This window comes from Limanda limanda, chromosome 17 (assembly GCF_963576545.1).
Source record: "Limanda limanda chromosome 17, fLimLim1.1, whole genome shotgun sequence".
Lineage (NCBI taxonomy): Eukaryota > Metazoa > Chordata > Actinopteri > Pleuronectiformes > Pleuronectidae > Limanda > Limanda limanda.
This window is the reverse complement of record NC_083652.1, coordinates 21,099,598-21,122,131: the sequence shown is the minus strand read 5'-3', so window position 1 is coordinate 21,122,131 and position 22,534 is coordinate 21,099,598. Positions and strand designations below refer to the sequence as shown.

The 22,534-nt window shown below is 40.4% G+C and overlaps 4 protein-coding genes across 4 annotated transcripts; 1 reads left to right on the top strand and 3 right to left on the bottom strand.

The window, feature by feature from the left end:
- Positions 1–1,133: 1,133 nt before the first annotated feature.
- LOC133023129 (inward rectifier potassium channel 2-like) lies at positions 1,134–2,456 on the bottom strand. The gene has a single exon (XM_061090080.1). The coding sequence runs from the start codon at positions 2,454–2,456 to the stop codon at positions 1,134–1,136; it is 1,323 nt and encodes a 440-aa protein (XP_060946063.1).
- A 5,257-nt stretch (positions 2,457–7,713) lies between these two features.
- On the bottom strand, positions 7,714–8,859 carry LOC133023780 (inward rectifier potassium channel 16-like). The gene has a single exon (XM_061090852.1). It carries the CDS (start codon positions 8,857–8,859, stop codon positions 7,714–7,716), a length of 1,146 nt encoding a protein of 381 aa, XP_060946835.1.
- A 5,800-nt stretch (positions 8,860–14,659) lies between these two features.
- Positions 14,660–17,646, top strand: LOC133023714 (5-hydroxytryptamine receptor 3A-like). The gene is made up of 8 exons (XM_061090782.1): positions 14,660–14,755; positions 14,980–15,024; positions 15,108–15,214; positions 15,294–15,463; positions 16,506–16,621; positions 16,814–17,024; positions 17,110–17,268; positions 17,354–17,646. Exons 1-8 carry the CDS (start codon positions 14,660–14,662, stop codon positions 17,644–17,646), a joined length of 1,197 nt encoding a protein of 398 aa, XP_060946765.1.
- A 515-nt stretch (positions 17,647–18,161) lies between these two features.
- LOC133022980 (Golgi apparatus membrane protein TVP23 homolog B-like) lies at positions 18,162–21,789 on the bottom strand. Its single transcript, XM_061089897.1, has 7 exons — positions 21,740–21,789; positions 21,472–21,539; positions 21,246–21,390; positions 19,552–19,641; positions 19,250–19,378; positions 19,015–19,143; positions 18,162–18,937 (listed from the first exon to the last, which is right to left on the bottom strand). The coding sequence occupies exons 1-7, from the start codon at positions 21,749–21,751 to the stop codon at positions 18,911–18,913; spliced, it is 600 nt and encodes a 199-aa protein (XP_060945880.1). The 5' UTR covers positions 21,752–21,789; the 3' UTR covers positions 18,162–18,910.
- Positions 21,790–22,534: the final 745 nt, after the last annotated feature.

The window sequence follows — 22,534 nt, the reverse complement described above, 5'->3', positions numbered from 1 at the left end:
CAGTTTCTGTTGGGGGGTAAAATTCTCTGGTGAGGAAGAAAGTGCACTAAAGCTCTGGAAAACACACTGACAGAATCATGCTCGTCTACATCTAAAAATAACATCATAGGCTGCGTCTGCAATCGTCAAAGTGGATACTTTAAAAGACAAATAATACATTTTGGCTCCTAGATTTCTCTCTATACACACAATATGTGTATCTTAGCAGCACTTATCATCAACATTCATAACCTCCGCTCGGCTCGAGCCTCCTGTCACATTCTACCACCGGACTGTATTGCACATTAGAACATGGAGACCTGTGAGAAGTGGGGCCGTTCTGCCAATCACCTCTGAATGCCTCCTGCCATGACATCTACTGCAGTGTGTGCTCGGTCGAAGCCGAAAACCTCCTGACTGCCTCCGCCGGGACTGAGACTTTTGTTAAGGCACACGTTGCAATAGATGCTTTACTCAGAAGAGATGATCGGGTTGAGGAGCGTGGCGTCATGAGCACACACCCAGACCATCACACCGAAGGACATTTAGACGCACAGTTTGCTAAGAGACCAGCTCATTAACAAACAGCAGCCTGTTTTGTGCAAGTCATTCAACTCCGCCTTTAAAACGATTGTTTAATTCAAAACGATTCAAAATGCATACATTTAAGTTGCCATTTGAAATCAAATCTGAAAACTCCCAGTTTTTTTTCAGTGGAAATTAAATATATTAAACTATTTTAGCCAGAAAAAAATAGTGTGTGACTTTTATGACACAAAAAAAAAGGTTTATTACATGCAGGATGCTCAATGCAAAACGTGCATCCTGGACGTATAAATAAATTAACAAATGTAGTCAACCCAATTGGCTATTCTGCTAGAACCATTTAGGCCAGTATGCACGGAAACAGACCGCACAGTGTGTACAGTGAAGGCATCAACCCCATTTTATCTTCATGCAGCCACTTCATTATCCACCATTTTGACCATATGCATAGATTGTACTTTGTTGGTGTCTTGTGCATAAGATTCTGCATAGAGAACTTCAAACTCAAATCACAGTCTTTTCAAAGTGTCATGCATTATTGACAACAGCAGTCTGGACCGAAGTTCAACATACCCTGTGGTAGTGTTCTAGCCCTCCTTCCCCTGCAGTCATATTTCTGATTCTGCCGTCAGAGGTGTTGATTCTGATTCTAAAGGTAAAGAGTCCAGATTGCATTCGGAGTCTGACACAGCATCTGTGTTTGTGTCCTCGGGCGCGCCGACCTCCACACCGCTCACCTGCCTGCTCACATCCTCCTCAAAGTCCTCCTCCATCTCAACCTTTTCAAGAGCCACCTCGTTCTCGTAGCAAAAGGAGTTCCTCAAGCTGGATTCGTTGGACTTCCTCTCTGCTAGCTCCTTAGCGCTGCATTCGGGCGTGCTGGGCACCTCGTAGGTGTTTTCGAAGCGTGAGTAGTCCACCTTGTAGTAGTTCTTCTCTTCAAAGAGCACCGGCTCAAAGCGGTGGCCCCACAGAATCTCGCTGGCCACATAGGAACTCCGGCACTGAGTGGTCATGGCTGTAGCCTCGACCATGCCTTCCAGAATCACGACGATCTCGAACTCTGTCGTCTCCAACTCCCGTTTACTCATCTCATAAAACGGGCTGTCCTCGTCGATCTCATGCACGATGGTGATCGGAGACACCAGGAATATTCTGTCGATGCCACTGTCGAAGCCCACGTCGATGTCTACCTGATCCAGGGGGATGAACTCTCCCTCTGCGGTGGTGCGGGACTTCAGGAGCTGAGCCCTGACGTGGGCCTCCACCAGGTGACTCTTCCTCAGGTTCCCCACTCGCCACATCAGGCACAGTTTGCCATCCCTCATGGCCACTGTTGCATAGTGGCTGAACACCAGGGTCTCGTTCCTCTTTTTGGGCTTGGCCATCTTGGCCATGACCGCACCGATGATGAAAGCGTCAATGATGCAGCCCAAAATACTTTGGAAGACGACCACAAAGACAGCGACGGGGCACTCCTCCGTCACGTAGCGATAACCGTAGCCAATTGTGGTTTGGGTCTCCACCGAGAACAAGAAAGCAGCGGTGAAGCTGTCCACGTTGGAAACACACCTCTGAGTCTCATTCTCTAAGTCTCCATAACAGAGGGCAACTAGCCAGAAGACAAAGCCAAAAAACAACCACGACAGCAGGAAAGAAAGGCAGAAGACGAGCAGCATCCAGCGCCAGCGGATGTCCACACAGGTGGTGAAGATATCTGCCAGGTAGCGCTGGCCTTTTTCACTCATATTGACAAACTGCACGTTGCAGTGACCATCCTTCCTGACGAAGCGGCTCTGACATTGGCGCAATGTGTGCACCTTGTTGACGTTGCCGTTTCCGTAGCCATTCGGGACGGCAATAGTGGCCAGCTTCATGCCGTCTTCCTCAGAGGACACAATGCTGTAGCGGTGGCTTCGCACACTCCCCATTACTTCCGCCTGGGAGGGCTGGGCCGGTTCTGCTTTGGAAAACAGTCTAAGTTTTTGGTAGAAGCGTTGGAGAAACAGTTTTGAATGATCCTGGGGACAAACTCAAGCGGAAAATGTGAACAGCCGGACTGCTGGGGATCGGCGGAGACTGGGCCTGTGTGCTTCTGCAGGCATGCACCTTGGGTGAGAGCAGGTCACTCCTCTCTGGCGGCTGGTTTGGACCTCATCAGTGGAGTGGGCTGTGGTAATTACAAAGAGAGAGAGAGACAAAAAGTTTTAAAGTAATTGGCAGGAACCAGAGCAGAGATCAGTAGGTGTCAGTGTGTGGTTACCTGCTGTTTAAATAATGGATCGCACACTTAAAGTTAACAACACGATTATTGCATTTGTTGAAAACATACACAGCCTATACAGTGCACTCAGAAAGCACAGGAAACCCTTGTGTTTGCATTATCAGTATTAGATAAGACATATTATTCAAGCGCTCAGATAGCTGACAAAGTAGGAGAGGATGTTTGTTCTGGTTAATCTAAGTATTAATTACGCAGGTCAGTCAATGGGGAGCTGAGTCAAATTACAGATCAAGTTCGTGTTGATCCTGTGAGCCACTGGAACAAAGTTAAAGTACAAGTAACAGCTATGTGCGGATGTGTTTCCAAAGTCAACGCACATACGAGAGAATACAATGCTTAGAAATGTTACATCTAAAACCGGCTCACCAATTATTTCACTTCACGCTACAACATACGCATTGCACGGCCGTAGCTAATTAACAACCAGCAGCTTTTCGGAGAGGATGGGACACTTTCTCGGAAAGTCACAGATTGCATCATATGTAATAGAGCGACAAGGACAGCTAAATTAGAAGAGCTATTGACCTGGTTTGTTTGTGTGTTGGTGTGTGCGGGTGGGCGGCCCGAAAGGTCCATTAAAATGCAACACCACAGGCTACAAAACGCCATGGTCAGCCAGGCATGATCTGCTGGTGCCAAAATAACTCTCCCTCTCATCTTAGCAGCTCTATATTGTGTCAAAGTGAAAATGTATTGATAAGTAACGGATAAATTAAATTAAATCAAGCGCAGGAGCCTTTTTTCGGTAAAAAATAATATAAAAAATACTTGTGTCTTTGATTTAAGCTCTGAAAACATGACGCAGTTGTTAAAGAGGACGCCGTGTGGACATTGGTCATTTTGGTCCATCACCTTATTGTTGTGCTTGTTTTGATCACGTGACGAGAGGTAAGATGTACAGGGATGTGTTCCTGCATCCTCTTTGCTTTTCACAACTGATGATGTCACCAATGGGTTGACTACAAATAGCAACCTGTCTAATTCACCACTGGGAATTACGGTGCTCCATTCATTCCCAGCTCGGAGCAGGCCAAAAAATGTTGATTTCTGGATTTCAGCAGTTTCATCTGATATCGCAAATTCTGTATTTGTCTGTTTTTGTGCGGTTTTACAGCCTAGAATTTATACCAGCCCCTGAATATAAGTACACACCAATATGTCCCCTCTTCATCCGAAAGAAAGACAGGTCAGAGGGGACTTGTGTAATATCTTTTATCGAACGCAGCTTTCACTTAGCGTTGGTGATGCTCCAGTGAAAATCCAATCTGTAACACACTGACACTGAACACATCACTAACTGATGTCCCTCTCTCTTTTCTCTCTCTGTCTCTGCCACTGTTTACTATGGCTGCTTTTTTCACCTGTTCACCATATCGCCTCACTTATTACTGCAGGTTGGTGCACGGCGACCGGCGAAGGCTTCCAGAGGCTGCACAACCTGTGATTGTTTGTTTTGCATGTGTTCTCAATTAGTGCCAACAGCTGAGGCAGATGGAAACTGGTTACATAAAGCTGCTCTATTTTTTATTACACAAAATCAATAAGTGTGGACGGTCATTCAGCAGATCGGGCATGTTTTGCTTTCAGCTTTTAGCAAAATATGTTGTTTTTTAATAGTGCATGTACTTTGGAAGAGTTTCACAGAATTATTTTTTTTCTATTTGTTATTTTTCAGGATTTAGTCAAGCATCAATCAAATCAGTTTATGCAAAGATATAATGAGTTCAGATCAAGAACTGCAACATTATGCAGTATCCGTTGTCCCAGTATAACAATAATAGCAATAGATTATTATTACTTTTAATATTAAATCAATAAGAAAAGATGTTGTTGTTGTCATGGTTATTATTATGAAACAGGAAACAGTTCCTTTTAAATTTCAAAACAAATTCCCGTAAATAATACATGCTCAACCCTGCCCCCGAGTTATCACAGACCGAGGACACATTTCTCACTATATGAGAAATAGGGAGAAATCATTGCACCTACCTGTTGGTCCTCGCAGTGCAAATCTGCCGCTTTCCTCCTGGAATAAGTCCCATGTGCGCAGAATATGCGCACTTCCTGTGTTTTTACTCCCGCTTGTCTTTTACTGTGCTCTCTGGAGTTCCCGTCTGGCGCTGTGAATTCTGCCATAACCGTCTCCAGCAGCACTGAGGTACATACATGTCAAAGAGCGACTTAAAAAAAAAAGAAGAAAACACGTGGGTCTGTCCCCCACCCCCTGTCACAGCCAGCAGCCAATGGGAAGCTGCAGCGCCTGTCCGGGGCTCGCAGCCGTTTGTGTTGGATGCTGGAGAGGAAGATGAAAATGAAGTTTTTCTCAATGGAAAGCTGCACAGTTGACTTTTATTTTGGAGAATTTGGAGATAAGTGTTGCTGTGCAGTGCCAAACCTATCTATCTATCCATCTATCTATCCATCTATCTATCTATCTATCTATCTATCTATCTATCTATCTATCTATCTATCTATCTATCTATCTATCTATCTATCTATCTATCTATCTATCTATCTATCTATCTATCTATCTATCTATCTATCTATCTATCTATCTATCTATCTATCTATCTATCTATCTATCTATCTATCTATCTATCTCTCTATCTCTCTATCTCTCTATCTATCTATCTATCTATCTATCTATCTATCTATCTATCTATCTATCTATCTATCTATCTATCTATCTATCTATCTATCTATCTGTCTGTCTGTCTGTCTGTCTGTCTGTCTATCTATCTATCTATCTATCTATCTATCTATCTATCTATCTATCTATCTATCTATCTATCTATCTATCTATCTATCTATCTATCTATCTATCTATCTATCTATCTATCTATCCATCTATCTATCTATCTATCTATCTATCTATCTATCTATCTATCTATCTATCTATCTATCTATCTATCTATCTATCTATCTATCTATCTATCTATCTATCTATCTATCTATCTATCTATCTATCTATCTATCTATCTATCTATCTATCTGCCTATCTGTCTATCTCTCTATCTATATCTATCCATCTATCTATCTATCTATCTATCTATCTATCTATCTATCTATCTATCTATCTATCTATCTATCTATCTATCTATCTATCTATCTATCTATCTATCTATCTATCTATCTATCTATCTATCTATCTATCTATCTATCTATCTATCTATCTATCTATCTATCTATCTATCTATCTATCTCATTACATGTGACCAAAATGTAAAAGTCTCTCAGACTTGTTTTTTCAACTGAACCCTTCCTGATTGAGCGATGGGTCAATCTGTGTCTCCAGCTATCAGTGGACAGTAACTCCAGCAGTGCCCAGAACTGGGTGTTTCTTCCTGGTTGATTATTTACCAATAGTTCCTTTACAGTCTGCAGACTGTCCAAATCAGGTGTTCTATAAAAATAGAGTCTGTTAAAAAGATAAAAAAAGTGCGTTTGTGTTCATTTCTTTCCCCATATTCCAAATCATGTTATGTTTTCCCAGTGACATGAACCTAAGAACCTTATATTTTTTCTCCAGGAAGAAGAAAGTTCCTCATGCTTGACCTTGTTCATGTACCAGCTTTGTGCGAGACGGATCTTTTTTCTCTGGCGGAAGAATCTCTTATTATTCAGCTCGTCTCATCTATTTAAGTCCCAGTCCCAGAATTACTTGTTTTTGATAAATCCACTTATATGTCTGTATGTATTTACTTCAAGCTTGAGGTCAATAACCTACAGTTAAAGGAAACACTCAGTGAACACACGGTGGCAGTGTAGAGCTGCACCAGCATCACATGAAGTACCTCACAGTGTTACTATAACACACGTGAGAAGAAAAATAAAGTTATTCAAGACTTTTATGAGGAAAATGTCACTTTTATTTGACTCAAAACTAGGGTTGCAAAATTCCGGGAATATTCAAAGTTGGAAACTTTCCATGGGAATTAACGGGAATTAACGGGAATATACGGGAATTTACGGGAATAAACGGGAATATAAGGGAATTAACGGGAATAAACTGGAAATGTTGTGGGTAATTTATACTAACTGTATTTACCTTGTCATATACAGACATAAATATAAACATTTTGTTGTGTCATAGGCTGATTTGAGCCCTGAGGAAACTTTGGGCACTTGACTGTATGCTTCTGCATCGTTGTGTCATTCTTAACATAGGTCTTTGCACAGTATTTGCAAATGTACACAGCCTTTCCTTCTACATTGGATGGGGTGAAATGCCTCCACACATGAGATAGTGCACGTGGCATTGTTCTGTAGAATAAGATGAGAAAAAAGTTTGTAAAAAAACACTAATGCCAGAGAAATAAATTGTTAGCCAAACAATTGGAATCGTCTGTAAACATATTTTACAATTGATGGATAAATGAATGGAAATAGGCTAGATGAACAGATGAACAATCCTCAATCAGCATGCTAATATATTTTTCCAGTAATATCATTGAAACTTACCTGACTAGTCCTTCACTCTACAGCAGGCCTCACTAGCCCTGCTGTAGAGTGAAGGATGCTGGGAGTTATCTGTGCATGTGATGGAAGAATGCACAGTGGAGGGTTGAAACTCAACGTGCAGCATGTGCTGCATTCCATACATCTTTAAAATAGAGTTTTAAATGATGTTTTTATTGCACAGCATTTAATTTGCGTACTTTTTTTTTTTTTTCAAAATTCCCAAAATTCCTGAGCTAAACTTCCCATGGAAAGTTTCCGATAATTTACCAGAAAGTTTCCGCCCCTTTGCAACCCTACTCACAACTCATTCATTCATTTGAAGCTTACAAAAAACATGTGAATATCACATATAAAAATATTTACAACAGCACATCTCATCATTCTGGTGTCCTGACAGAAACTAATCTTCTGGGAACAGTCCAGCCTGCACGGGGACGTGTTAGCTACAAGGCGGTTTGTTGCACCACCTCCACCGTGGGGTCCCGGTTCACCTGGTGCGTGGGTCCGTTCCTCTTGCCCGGCGGTAGGAGCGTCCCGCGGCCCTCCGCAGGAAGCTTCTCTCTGTCCTGTTCCTCCGCACTGAGCAGGGGCACCGACACCCACGTGGTCACATTGAACAGAGAGAAGTCCACCTTGTAGTGCCTCCTGCCCACCTTCAACATGTCCGCGAAACGCTGGCCCCAGCGGATGTCTGCCGGGGTGTAGGAGGTGCGTGTCTGGTGGAGCATCCCCGTGGAGTCTCCCGTGTAAGTGAAAGACATCACCAGCTCAAAGACGTCCCCCAGCAGGTCGTCCGGGCCCAGGCTGTAGAGGGGACTGCCGGGCGCCAGCTTGTGAATGATGGTGGTCGGTGTGGCGAGGACAATGTCCCTGTTCTGAATGTCCAGGTCCTGATAGGACATCACAATCGACCCCTGTTGCTGTGTTACATAGCGGACTAGCTGGGCCCGGACTACCCCCTCTAGGATGTGATTTCCTCTGAAGTCTCCAAGGCGCCAGGACAGACACAGCACGCCGTCTCGCAGGTTGACTGTCGCACAGCTGCTGAAACCCACTGTCTGAGCTCTCTTACGAGCGGACGCCATCTTCGCCACAACGGCGCCAATGACGATGGTGTCAAGGAGGCAGCTGAAGACACTTTGAACCACCACCAAAATAATAGCCACGATGCAGCTCTCACTCGTCCCCCTGAAGCCATAGCCTATGGTCGCCTGGGTCTCCATCGAAAACAGGAAGGCTCCCGTGAAGCTGCGCAGATTGTACACGCAGGGTTCGTTGTCGGTGTCGTCGATGTCTCCGTGCACAAACGCCACGAGCCAGTAGCAGAGGCCAAAGAGGAGCCAGGAGAGGATGTAGGAAAGGGAGAACACCAGGAGCATCACCCTCCAACGGATTTCCACAAGGGTGGTGAAGAAGTCCGTCAGGTATAGGCTCCAGTCTCCGGGGGCCTTCTGGAAAACCACAGCAAACCCGCCATCTTTCTGCATGTAGCGGAGCCGCCTGCCCTCCTTCCCACTTTGCCTCTCCAGCGTGTGGATGGTGGTGTAGCTGGTGTCGATGGCGACGTGCTCGCCCCGTGCTGTGCTCATCGTGACAGGTCTCCTGCAGACACACACAGGGATGAGATGGAAAATCAAGTTTATGATGAAGGTGTATGCTCGTGTGCCAGGGGGAGAGCATCTTTCTCATTACATGTGACCAAAATGTAAAAGTCTCTGAGACTTGTTTTTTCAACTGAGTCCTTCCTGATTGAGCCGTGGGTCAATCTGTGCCTCCAGCTATCAGTGGACAGTAACTCCAGCAGTGCCCAGAACTGGGTGTTTCTTCCTGGTTGATTATTTACCAAGAGTTCCTTTACAGTCTGGAGACAGTCCAGATCAGGTGAGCTAAAAGGTCTCCATTAACACCGTGATGTCCTCATTATAACCAAATGTAATCATGCAGGTGATTTACATTTTCCATTCTGCTTGTCACAATAAAAAAATGATCAACAACAAATAAGACCCATCAAACACGTTATCATTCAGTGTGGTGGAAGCATTAAAGTTCATGCTTGAATTCATTCAAATACATTCATAAGTTTCTATATTTTTTTTTCAAATATTCCTTACACTTACCGAGGGCTTGTTACCTATTACGCTTTTTGACTTTGCTACTGCAAAAGTCCCCATAGTCAGTGGAACTAGTAAATGACTTATTATCTTATCTTATCTTATTTTTAAATCACAGTTGGGATCAAACCTGAATGGAACCATAAAACCATAAACTGTAAAGCTCGACACATTTTACATATCAGGTTTGCCAACTATGTAAACAGGAAATCCGCCCAACAAAAAACATGTTTATCATGTTAATCTCCTGCTTATGATTAACACATATTTTGTATTTTTCTATTTTTTGTATCTCCCTTTTTTGTGTATCTATTGAAACAACTGAGACACTTTTTTTTTTACAAATCCGACAGTTTACAAATGGTGTATGACAGACAACACGCTGTATGAATATGTGTGTGAATGGGAATTGCTTTGATTGGTCAATAAGTCTGGAAAAATCACGATAAAAATAGAGTCTGTTAAAAAGATAAAAAAGTGAGTTTGTGTTCATTTCTTTCCCCATATTCCAAATCATATTATGTTTTCCCAGTAACATGAACCTAAGAACCTTATATTTTTTCTCCAGGAATAAGAAAGTTCCTCATGTTTGACCTTGTTCATGTACCAGCTTTGTGCGAGACGGATCTTTCTTCTCTTATTATTCAGCTCGTCTCATCTTTTTAAGTCCCAGTCCCAGAATTACTTGTTTTGATAAATCCACTTATATGTCTATATGTATTTACTTCAAGCTTGAGGTCAATAACCTACAGATAAAAGGAAACACTGCTTGGTGAACAGGCAAAGTGTTTATGCAATCAATGTTATTACTCCACTTGTTCTGAGAAAGTTTGTCCCGGTTAATCAAGCGAAACCTCAGTGAAGTTATTAATCTATTTGTTTTGTCCCAATGAGGGTAAATTATTATCCCCTAACAGCTTTCACCTCTTTATGTTACTGCCCATGTTAAACTTTAACCACAACACCCTCGTTTCAATGACAAACACAATACAACAGAGTCAGGACTTTCACTCTTCAGTAATCTGACAGCAGTTTGAATGATTACTAATGAAAGGTTTCTTATCCAAGTATTAATCAGCGCAGAACGGTGAGTCCATATACCCAGTGATCACTGAGGCTGTTATCAAAGCTGTATTCTTCCGTGCACGAGGTCAGACAATCTTTTATCTCAACTTTTTATTGTTTAATTGAGTCGTTTCAGGACATGTCGTCGATGTTTATCTCTGTTTTATGTTAATTGTGCTAATTTAGTGTAACTACGAAGTGACCTTGTGGTTTCAGGGTTTTTTCCATAAGTGTCAAGTTATTACAGTTCCCGTCTGCGTTAATGAGATTTTACTGTATGAGTGGGATCCTGTTGTTGGGTGAAGAGGAAACATGGAAGAAAACAACGAAATCTGCACCGTCATCTTAAGGAGAAAACTGCTGCAAGAGTTTAGTTTTTTTACTTAATTCCTTTAAAAGTTCACAAAACAAATTATAAATTGTGATTTGTGAATATGGGCAACGCAAATAAAATCAGATTGATTGAGCAAAACAGCCCCATCCAAACATGTAATCTCAGAAGTACTGTTTGATAGATAAGTAGATGAAAGTGTACAGATTAATAAAATCAGCTGTTGCAAACACGCACGTATGACCTGTTGACTACTTGACTGATAAGTGTGACAGTTATGCTGCAGCCTGATTTCTACACAGAAAATTATTATTGAGGGTAATTACCTGGACAACAACAGGTCACTGGGGTCCTTCCCCCCCACCTACCCACCAGCACTCAATCAACACAGAGTCACAAAATGAGCAGGGAAAAATATGTGTATTTTAAATATGTGTTTGTAAATAAAGTCTCTGACCTGCTAGTCTTATCACATATGAGTTAAAAAAATATATAGCTTAAACATGTATCATGAAGTTTGTTGAAACAATTATTTTCATCACATCGAAAATCGCTGTCAGTACTCTTGTTTATTCATTTTCAATTTTTAATAAATCATAAAAAAAAGATATTTCAATATGCAACTTACTCTGAGAGACGTAATGAGAGGATATCAGGTGTCGCATGAGCCCATTAGTTGTACCAGGCATTAGGAGACGTGCAGTCAAAGTAACCTCCACCTTGTGTTGGTTGCAGAGTGTCGGGGGGGGGGGCTGGTCCTGAGGCAAAGTCTCCTTTTCTCCTGATATCGCAGCAATAACTTCAAAGTCTGAAAGCCTATTGGACGCTCGGGTAGAATTTATGACCCATGGAATATTTCAGAGCTTCCGTCAGAACGAAAACATCAAGTCCTCTGTTCGTTGCAGATGTTCTGCCAAGATGTGAAAGGCAGATAAGCGTTGATGAAATTCAAGGTTATATGGCAGCTACATATATTTGAGTAATTTTCCTTTAGATTTCTTTCATTCATTAGACAGAAGGTTAACCTTTGCTCCAGCAGGTAGATTCACTGCCGTTGGCACAAGGATTTTCTGTGTCTCAATTGTCCTCAGGTTGGTTCTGACGAGACAAGAAAGATCACAACTGAACCGCCACCCCACTTACTTTTAAACCACATTTATTACGGCCATAAGAGCATCCTCAGCGGTGACAAAAAGGTCAACAATGCTGAAACAAGGTTGTTTCGGTGTTGCTGACCTTCCCTTCAGTCCCAGCTGACCTGATTCGACATGTATTGGTTTTCTTTTGTTAGATTTGATGTGTTAAACAGAGATAAGACACATTCCTCTGAGAGATAACCTCAACAGCTCATCTGCGACTATATAATGAATAAGCGAAAAACACAGACGGACAGGAAGTGGCTCTCCTTTCTTTGCTACGGAACACAATGATAGCCAGTGAGGTTATGTTAAGTGCTAAAGACATGAAACAATATCATGATGACTTAATAAATCAAAATGTGGAGATCAACAATTTTGAAAGAAATATTTTCGGGAGATCCGCCTCCATATGCGCTGTAAATATCCCAATCAGGTAATGCAGACTTTTTAAAATTGTATTAATGCCATTTCATTATGACATCATCAAGATGTAATTCATACCATATAATGACAAATGATTGGTTAGTCTAAAGAAGCTTGAGATTATGTCTCTAATAATAATGTTACTGTGTGGAAAAACTTCTGTATTACTACACTGTGTGACATCATTTTCTGATGTCATAGTGATGTCATGATGACATCATTTTCTACCATGTGATAATTTTAGGGACCTTTAGGTTGTGTATAAAAATAAAGTCTTATGGGATACAGAGATACCTTTAAAAACCTCGGAATGAGTTTTTTCGAACAATAATTTTCTTGACCTCGACCTTTGACCTTTGACCAATCAGCTCCAAAAGTTAATCATCTAGAGATACCCTCCTCTGTAACGATCCAACCAAGTTTGGTATAAATCCATTTACACCTTTTTGTGTTATTTTGTATACGTGCACACACAGTAACACAATTTCTTGCTTTCAGCTATGTCGACGCACAGGTAAATAAATGAACTTGATAAAAACCTAAAGCTAAAATAACTTTAATTTTCTGGCTGCATTAAAGGGTCATGCAGGTTAGGGGTTGAGGTTAAGTCAACAGAGGCAAAAATTGGCCTTCATCACTTCACTGACTTCAGCTGGAGCCACTGGGAGCCACTGGGAGCCACTGAGGAGCTGTTGGGAAATCTTGTGAAAGAGTAATTTTCCAGAGGGGAGAACAGAGGGTGATAACCTCAGCTCGGACTCATAATGATCACGGGTCAATCAAGGTATAAAACCACGCCCCATGTTCAAGATAAACTTCACTAACTGCAGTTCAAAGATTGCTGCATTTGTTTTTGGCATTTGCCTAAATGTTATTTTCTGTTTTGCAGCAATACTGGTGCAGTGTCTGTTTTAAACCTGCCTCTCTGGCCTGTGGTGATGCTCTGGAAAGCATCAGAATTATTCCTAGTTTCATTAGTGAGTTCTCCTCAAACAGTTCTACAATATACTGTCACTTTTTTATTGTTGTGTGCAAAGCTTTTTATGAACAGACTATTTGAAGAGTGAAGTTAGCTAACTTTGTGTTTATCCTACCTGGTTTATTGGCAATTCAATTTTAATCGTCAATGTTTTTCATCAAATGAAACTGAATGGCTTTATTATTTCGTGGCATAGATATTCATAAGTTTGAATGATTTACTACTGTCGGCTTCAAAATAAAAGCTTTGTAATTCAGGTCGTTATATAAAGCTTTGCAGCAACTAAACAACATTGTGGGGAATAGATAATTCTCATTTTTGGTTAAAACTATACCCTTTAAAAACACACATGCCAAGTCTGAGGCTGATGAGATGAACGGTTCTCGAGATACAGGTTCCACATGCAGACAGACAGGCATTCGTAAGAGAAGTAGGTGGATTACATTTCTCCATCATAGTACATGACACACACCACCCACAGAATACACAGACTTCATATTGTGGAGGTGTAGTTGAGGTTGTGGGTAGATCCTTCTCGGTATTACGTGACATAGCAAGTCACGCATTACAATTGTTTGTGCAAATGGCCGAAACAACATGTGAATAAAACAGCTGCATTCATAATCCAGACAGCTGTCAACACAATGCAGTTAAATGGGCTTTCTGTGAGAAGGCCTTCCCTCGACTACACTTCAACTCGCCAGTCTCAAGTCTTTGTCCTGCACCCAGCACTTGGAGCCCCAGCTCTTTCAGGTCCACACATGTCTCCGATTATTGGCCGCAGCCATGCCTGGATAACAAAAAGCAGCTGGAGCTCCCTGTGTCTGCGGCCAGGTAAACACACAGTGAGAGCAATTCCACTTTTTGTTCTCACTGTTTACACAGGATCACTGAGGGGAAGACTGAACACTCCGTGTAATTAATTACGCAAGGGTATTCTTACACACTATTGTGAGTCCTTCGCATTGTCTGGTGCCTTCGTGTTCTGAATGTATGCTTGATTCTCTCGGACGGGCCTATTTAAATGAGATGTGAGGCTGAAGGCAGAGAAGACAGGGATGGTGACATCCTAACACACAGCGATCAGTTATTCTGCAGTCACCTGTCATTGAGTCTGATTCCTGCAGTGATGTTTTCAGAAACATTCACATTTCTTACCCTTGTGATGAAGGCGTCCTTCTTACTGGTTTTACTGACAGCTGGTAAGTCTAACTTCCATACAGCAAAACTGTTTTTAGATTAAATGTTATATATCTGACTGTATTCCAAACCTTTTTTTTTCCAATTTCAGGAAGTGGAGATGCTGAATCCCTCTGTACAAGTCGCCGATGTCTGGCTGACATGTTGATAAATAAAAACATTTCCTCTCAGCCACAGTATGAAAACTGCACCCATGTGATACGTGTCCCCTTGATTGAGTACCAGACTCTGTCAGTTGTAAGTATTGTGTTGTACATTCAGTGCCAGAACTACACAGAACTACAAGCTTGATTATTTTGATTATCAGAATAAATTATGAGGATGTGATTTAGCCTGCGAAATATCTTAATTATCTATGCTGTGTTAATCTAGACCCGCTGAATGTGCAGAGAATGTATCTTTACCTACAGGAAATCTGTTATACCGTTTCCTAACTTCATTCACTGTCTTTCTTTTACCAGGACACAAAGAATCTCCGTCTGATCAGCCGTCTGCAAGCAAGTCTCGTAAGCTCCGAGATCCTTTCAACTGAATACAAAAATACAAATTCTCATGTTCAGTCCCATTCATTTAGATGTTTGAACCACAGAATTGGATCGATCCTGAGTTGGCGTGGAACACGTCGATTTACGATTATGAAGAAGTGATCCTGCCAGTAGATAAAATCTGGACCCCAGAGATCCATGTGACAAACGGGTGAGTCCTTTTATAACCACGTTTGTTTGTTAGATGACTTCATCTGACGTGTTCCTGTCCTCTCCTTGGGTCGCTACAGAATATTGACAACTATGAAGCACAGCTCCGTTGATCTGCTGGTGTTCAGCAACGGCACGGTGAAGCACTCTGTGATCATCAACGCTGAGGTGAACTGTGAGGTCAATCTGTTCAACTACCCCTTTGCTTCTGATGAGTGTCCTGTCGCTATCCAAGCCTGGTCCGTCGACGGTAAGCTCGTCACATAAACATAGGCTAATACGATATTTTATCAAAGATCAGAATCAGATTCAGAAGTATTTTATTGCCAAGTACGTTCACACATACAAGGAATTTGCTCTGGTTATCGGTGCAAACAATGAACATAGAAACATAAAAACGCAATAAATACAACATGCATGGATAGCAATAAAAAATGGGAAACCAGTATATATTTACTCACTGTTTACTTCTTATTTACTCACTTTTTATCAATATTTATACAAAGTAACATTTATTTTGAGATAAACATTTCTGAATAAAAATATATAAAAAATATAAAATATAAAAAGTGAAGTAAAAAGTGAAATGCTAAATGCAGAACAGTTAACAGTGTCATATTGCAATATGCAATGTAATGCAGTATAATATAATATGATATGATATAATGTGTTAATTTAACACATTTAAAAAAACAATTTGATGGAATGCACAGAGTGGGACAAAAGCATATCACAAATACTATAAAAAAGGAACGTTATTAATTACTGGGATGTTGAAAAGAATACCTGGAGTAATATCAATACCGACAAAATTAAGATGTGTGGGGTGGAATAAAAGTCAGAGTCAGGTGGGGGTCCCGGGCCTTGTTGATAAGGCCAACTGCAGTTGGGAAGAAGCTGGTCTTGTGGCGGGAGGTTTTGGTCCTGATGGCCCGCAGCCTCCTGCCGGAGGGAAGAACCTGTGACCCGGGTGAGAAGGATCGGCCACAATCTTACCTGCTATGGAGGATGTGGAGCATGTGTTTAATATGTGTGTATTCATAAGACTCTCCTACTCGTCTCACATTCTATTTATCTATCTTTAAAAGATGACAGCTTGTCTTTTAGTTAAAAACGTGTGCAGATGCATGATTTCGCGAAGGGAAAAGCGTCTGGCACTGGCGCCTTCTTGCATAAACTTCAATATTAATTTATTTCAATTCATCCAACCTTATATGACTGCCAATGAATTTCCTACCTGGGTAAATATCGTGCAGAGCAAACCATGCTAAAGAAGACTTTGTGTCTTTCAGGATGTGGTACAATCCTGAAACTGGGGCATCTGAGGAATGCTGATAGCACCCAAGGAGACTGGCAAACCAACTATGTGGTCTTGCAGAAAAAGAGAGACGACCGCAATTACATCATGGTACGTTCATCAACATGAGGACCGGTCAAGCATAACCATTCTACAGTAGTGATTGACACACGATTCCTGCCACAGTGGTACCAAAAAAAAATTGACAGGGATGAAAAACGTAACGTCCTTGGCTGAGGTGAAAAGTATTCTTTCCTTATAAACTCACTACAGCCATGACATGGTGTCTTCCGTCCCCCTCAGGTGTCACTGAGCATCAAATACCTCAACCCCTTCATCACCTTACTGCTGCCCAGTATCCTGATCGTCCTGGCTGATGTGGTCAGCTTCGCCCTGCCACTGGGATGCGGCGAACGCAACTCCTTCAAGGTCACCCTGGTGCTCAGCTTCACCCTGTTCCTCGGCATCCTCAACGACAGGCTCCCCGGAGACGGCCAGTGCAGCCCCATCATCCGTCAGTCCCCTCCCACTTGAACGCAGACAACACTCACGATGCACGACAAAATGCCCGGGCCTCTAAACATTTGTCTGTGCTGCAGGAACCCACTTCTGTGTTTGCCTGGTGCTTTTGGTGCTGAGCATGCTGGTGTCCATGATTCTGACTCGGGTGGCCAAAGATGGCGGCTTCATTTTCTGCTGCTGTCCAAAGCGGTCAGGCCCGAAGAACAAAGTGAACAAGGACGACGAAGAGGATGACGGTGAGGAAGAAACAATTATAGGTTAAGTTTGTGCTACAATGTGTGTAGTGTTTTTACTCTTGCTGTTTGCAACTGTGTGTTACAGATTCCATCTATCCTAATCCCACTTCAATCCTTCCAGAGGCCAAAGCCGACATCAGTGTGATTCAGCTGAGTGGCTCGGAGGAGTCCAATAAGATGCTCGGTTTGGTGGTAAACTTCCTGCAAGCATGGGAAGCCAAGGCAGAGGAGAGTGAGAGATACGAGGCGCTCGCCAACAAGCTGGACCAGACCTTTTTCTGGTTCTATTTATTTCTTGGTGGTACATACTTCGTTGCAATGACTGCTGTGATGATAAAGTACCCATGTACAGTGAACCATTTTGATTTCTGGGACTAATATTGCAGTGACCATCCTCCACTCTAATGTACTTTTGCTAGATCTAATAAAACGGAAGAATTTAAATGAGATGCAAATACCAGCACACATTTGTTGTGGTGCTGATTTGTACATATTCATGTTTGATGTGTTAGCATGTTTCTGAAAATGAGGGATAAATCTGACCCTTTATTTTGATTTTTCTTCTACTGAAAAAAAAATACTTAAAATAAACGGGCTTATACAATTAAAGTGATGCTTTGCTGTCACCTAGTGGTTAAATTTTTGTATGCATTTACCTACAACTGCTTTATCAGCTCAAGTTGAATCAAAAACTTTAAGTCCAACATAAAAACAAAACTGCTTCATGCAATGAAATTGTAAATACTAACAAAAACTAATATTTGTAGCCAGCATATTTATCTGATGCACACAGATGTGATTCTATTATTTAATTGATGCTTAATCTCCGACACCAGCAGACAACTGCTTCATCTTATTAAGTGATGCTCAAATACACTTCATTTAAAACGAGCCATTAATAAATCTCACATTTCAAAAATGTGAAAAACTTTATTGTCTCATTTACACAGAAGCCCTGAGTAAACAAACAGTTTTTGTACAAATCTGAAAACCAATTCAAAACCCTTCTCCCTACATAACCCAGCAAGGTCAGTTATAATACAGATTGATTTAAAAAAGATATACCTACATCAGTATTAATATCCACATCCTGTGTTTGATTAGCAGCCACTTACAAAATTATCTTTGTCCCCAAAATATCCCTTTCACATTCATAGATGCTGCCCGACAGGCTGAGTTGTTGACAGAGACAAAACTTCAAAATTGCACATTTTAACATCACCCTCCTTCATGTTAATGTTTCCAGTAGCATACATGTCACTGCTGGAATACATCTGGCTCTGTGTGTGTTAGATGGTTGTTTTCAGTGCCTGAGTTGTCTTGTTGGTATCTTGTGTTAACGTAATGTGTTCAGAGATCGCAATTGACACCTTGATGTCAGTGAGATTTCCTCACTAAATAAACTGCAGGTAGAAGACATCACTGAAAATCTCTCAAGCAACTAGACTGTATTTTATTTGGAACTTACAGAAAACCTTGGGAAACTATTCCTGAAGTTTTCAAACAATTGATTCAGAGGAAACGACACATACAAAACCCCTTTACCCTCAGAAAGGACCAGCCACCTTTGAACTGGAATCAAGTTAACACAATGTGTTCATCCAGTCTTCTTCTGCAGATTAGTTGGGACGTTCTCTTCAAGTTATTGTCCCTCGCCTTTCTTCATGGCCTTTGATTTGAAAAAAAAGACGTTACAATTAGTTGGATAAAATATGCAGGAATAAGCTTAGAATTAAATTGACATACCTGTTTTAAAATCTGGACCCCAATGTATTTCTTTGCCATGCTTCTCAGGCTGGACTCTCCGCCCACCTTGCATCTGACGTAACCGTACAGGTTGGCCCACTGTAATATCATGGCCATTATCACAATAACCTGAGGGGGAAACATTTTTTAAAAAATCACAAACAGGAATAAACAAAAAAGGTCTGTGCAGCTATTTAAACTGAGAGGAATTAACAGACAGAGATTCTGAACCGACCAGCCATTTAATCTTTAAGGAGAAGATGGCGCTGAACACCATGATGAACCAAATGATGGGGAACACGATGAGTCCGAGCCAGAAGATCCGTGAATCAGCACTGGATGTTGTGTTCGCACTGTGTGTCGCCTAACAAAAGGAAACAAGGAGGACAGTGCAATTGTTTTATGTTACACAACCTGTAATTGTCTATTAAGGCCATGTAGTTATTATATAGTGATAGACCCACCAAACCAAACTACATACACCATATCTTGCCATCGTTATCTTCTGTGCACACACCAGCCCACTCTTCTGCTTACCTTCCTCGACTCAAACACCCAGTGGCTCCCTCCATCTTTATCCACCTGATTCCACCACCGAAGGCCGACCAGCAACCTGCCAGATACGTTCTGGAAAAATACTTGTTACTGTCATAAAGATCATATTCATTACAAACTAACGATTCACTAAAAAAAGAAAACATAAGCAGTGGACACGAAAAAAATTAAATAAAGGATCAAATATTAAATGTCAATCGATGAAAAAAATCTAACATATTTTTAATTAAACATAGGCTTCATTTGAAGATAATCAACTAATCTTTTGTCATTTAAAAAAACAAACAGAATATTGAACGTGATTTATAAATATTCGTCACAGCTAAAGTGACCTCCACCAAATAAGTTACGTTTTAGTCAGTTATGCGTTTGCTTATTTGATTATATGTTAGTAAACTGGACAACGTGAAAGGATACAGTCTGGATGATGAAGGAGCCAATTACATTACATTTCATTTTTTTAATTTTTTTTTTCTTATTACATTTTGAGCTGCTCCGGATCAGGGGGTGGATCTAAGAGGGTTTTTTCCCCACTTTATTGAACTTTGCAACATGTTTGTCAATTTCTCAGAGAATAATTCATGTCTCTTTATGAAAAAAATAATAATCAATGGACACGAAAATAAATTAAATATAGGATCAAATATTAGAAGTCAATTGATGAAAAAAATCTAACATATTTTTAAGTCAAACAGGCTTCATTTGAAGATAATCAACTAATCTTTTGTCATTTAAAAAAACAAACAGAATATTGAACGTGATATATAAATATTCTGTCATAGTAGCTTTATATATCGTGAATATTTAATGCGTTTTTTTTCTTTAATTTCGTCACAGCTATAGTGACCTCCATCAAATAAGTTACATTTTAGTCAATTATGTGTTTGCTTGTTTGATTATATGTTACTAAACTGGACAAAGTGAAAGGATACAGTCTGGATGATGAAGGAGCCAATTACATTTTGAGCTGCTCCGGATCAGGGGGCGGATCTAAGAGTTGTTTTTTTTTTCCACTTTATTGAACTTTGCAACATGTTTGTCAATTTCTCAGAGAATAATTCATGGCTCTTTATGAAAAAAATAATAATCAAGCATGTTTAGGGGACCGACCTTTAAGAGTGTTTGTAATTACCCCCACACCTCTAGGATGTGTTAAATTAACACATTATATCATATCATATTATATTATACTGCATTATATTGCATATTGCAATCTGACACTGTTCACTGTTTTGCATTTAGCATTTCACTTTTTACTTCACTTTTATCTTTTATATATTTTTATTCAGAAATGTTTATGTCAAAATAAATGTTACTTTGTTTAAATATTGGTAAAAAGTGAGTTAATAAGAAGTAAACAGTGAGTAAATATATACTGGTTTCCTATTTTTTATTGCTCTCCTATGTATGTTGTATTTATTGCGTTTTTATGTTTCTATGTTCATTGTATGCACCAAATACCAGAGCAAATTCCTTGGGTGTGTTAACGTACTTGGCAATAAAATACTTCTGATTCTGATTCTGATTTGGCGTTGGTATGAACTCTATAAGAGCATAGCTTTGGACTGCATGGATTCATAATGCGAATGGGATTTGTTGATTAAAACTATTAATCAACAAATCAAAAGAATCACTGGTATAATTATATCCAGGGTATAAAAACCTGGAATCCTCACCTTCACCGTCCAGAAGTCACATGACAGCAGGAGGATGATGGCGACCATGGAGACGATGAAACGACTGCTGATGACGTCACACAGCAGGTAGATCAAAATGGCAGTGGTTCGGAAGAAGAGGTGGAAGAAAGAAGCCACAGGATGTCTGCAACACACAGGCTGTCCCTTGAGTCTGGAGAGTTCGAAGTGAAACATTTAAAAACACAGTTAAACCACAACGACTCACTTGATTCTGGAGGACCGTGGTCTGCTGTGGTCGAAGTCCTCCCCGAACAGAGGAGCCTCCTGGGAGTCCTGGGGATTCACAAACATTAGCATGGTGATGCTAATGCTAACAAACCGAGCTACTTGTTCTTTTAACTAAATTCGTTTTTTTACATCCGATAAAGTCGTGAATGTTTGAGTCTGCGATATTAAACAAGGCTGTCAGCACCATATTATAACAAAACAAGTTACGATTAACTGTCACTTAATAGAATTTACTGTGCGATTACCTGTCTCTGCATTTTGAATTGGGACGGTTCAGGATGTACTTCCTGGTGACGTGGATATAAACAAACCCGTGTGCTAAGGACCCCCAGGTGAGTGTGGCCTGAAACATGCCTGACTCAAAGGTAAGCCTTCGCTACCAACTTTTGGATTATTTGTTTAAATATAAATAAGTGGGCCACTCGTGTTGTTTGTCTCAGAGGATCTGGTCAAATGTTAATTTACAGCGTTTGATTAATTGGCTGTTTGTATTTGTTCATTTTGTCATATGAGCTTTATATTAATCTGCTGCGTGATTTCTTGATGGATTCAATATTATTTGGTTCATACAACCAGAAAATCATCGAATGTGCCCATTAATTCTCCTGAAATATGTCCAACAGTCCAAAAAAGATATTAAAATATATACAAAAAATATATTAATTTTACTTGTAATAAAAAAACAAAATGTACGAGGATGAAGACGTGACCAATTCTTTGTCATTTAAAATAGTTACAGATTAATTATCTACAAACCAGCCAATACATCATGATCAATTGTGTTCAGCTAAAATAAAAACCTGTCTTTAAAGTGGGCTAGACTAGATACCAGCAAACTGAATTTCCTTTTACTAAGCAGCATGATAATAATAATACTAACTACTACTACTAATAATAATAATTATGATTAAAATAATTATAATAATTATAATAATAATATATATGGCAATAAATAATTTCCTTTCCTTCAGCTTATTTTAATGCTTGCCTTTATTTTGTGAAAATACAGCATGATATCATTAAATTGCACAAGGTTAATG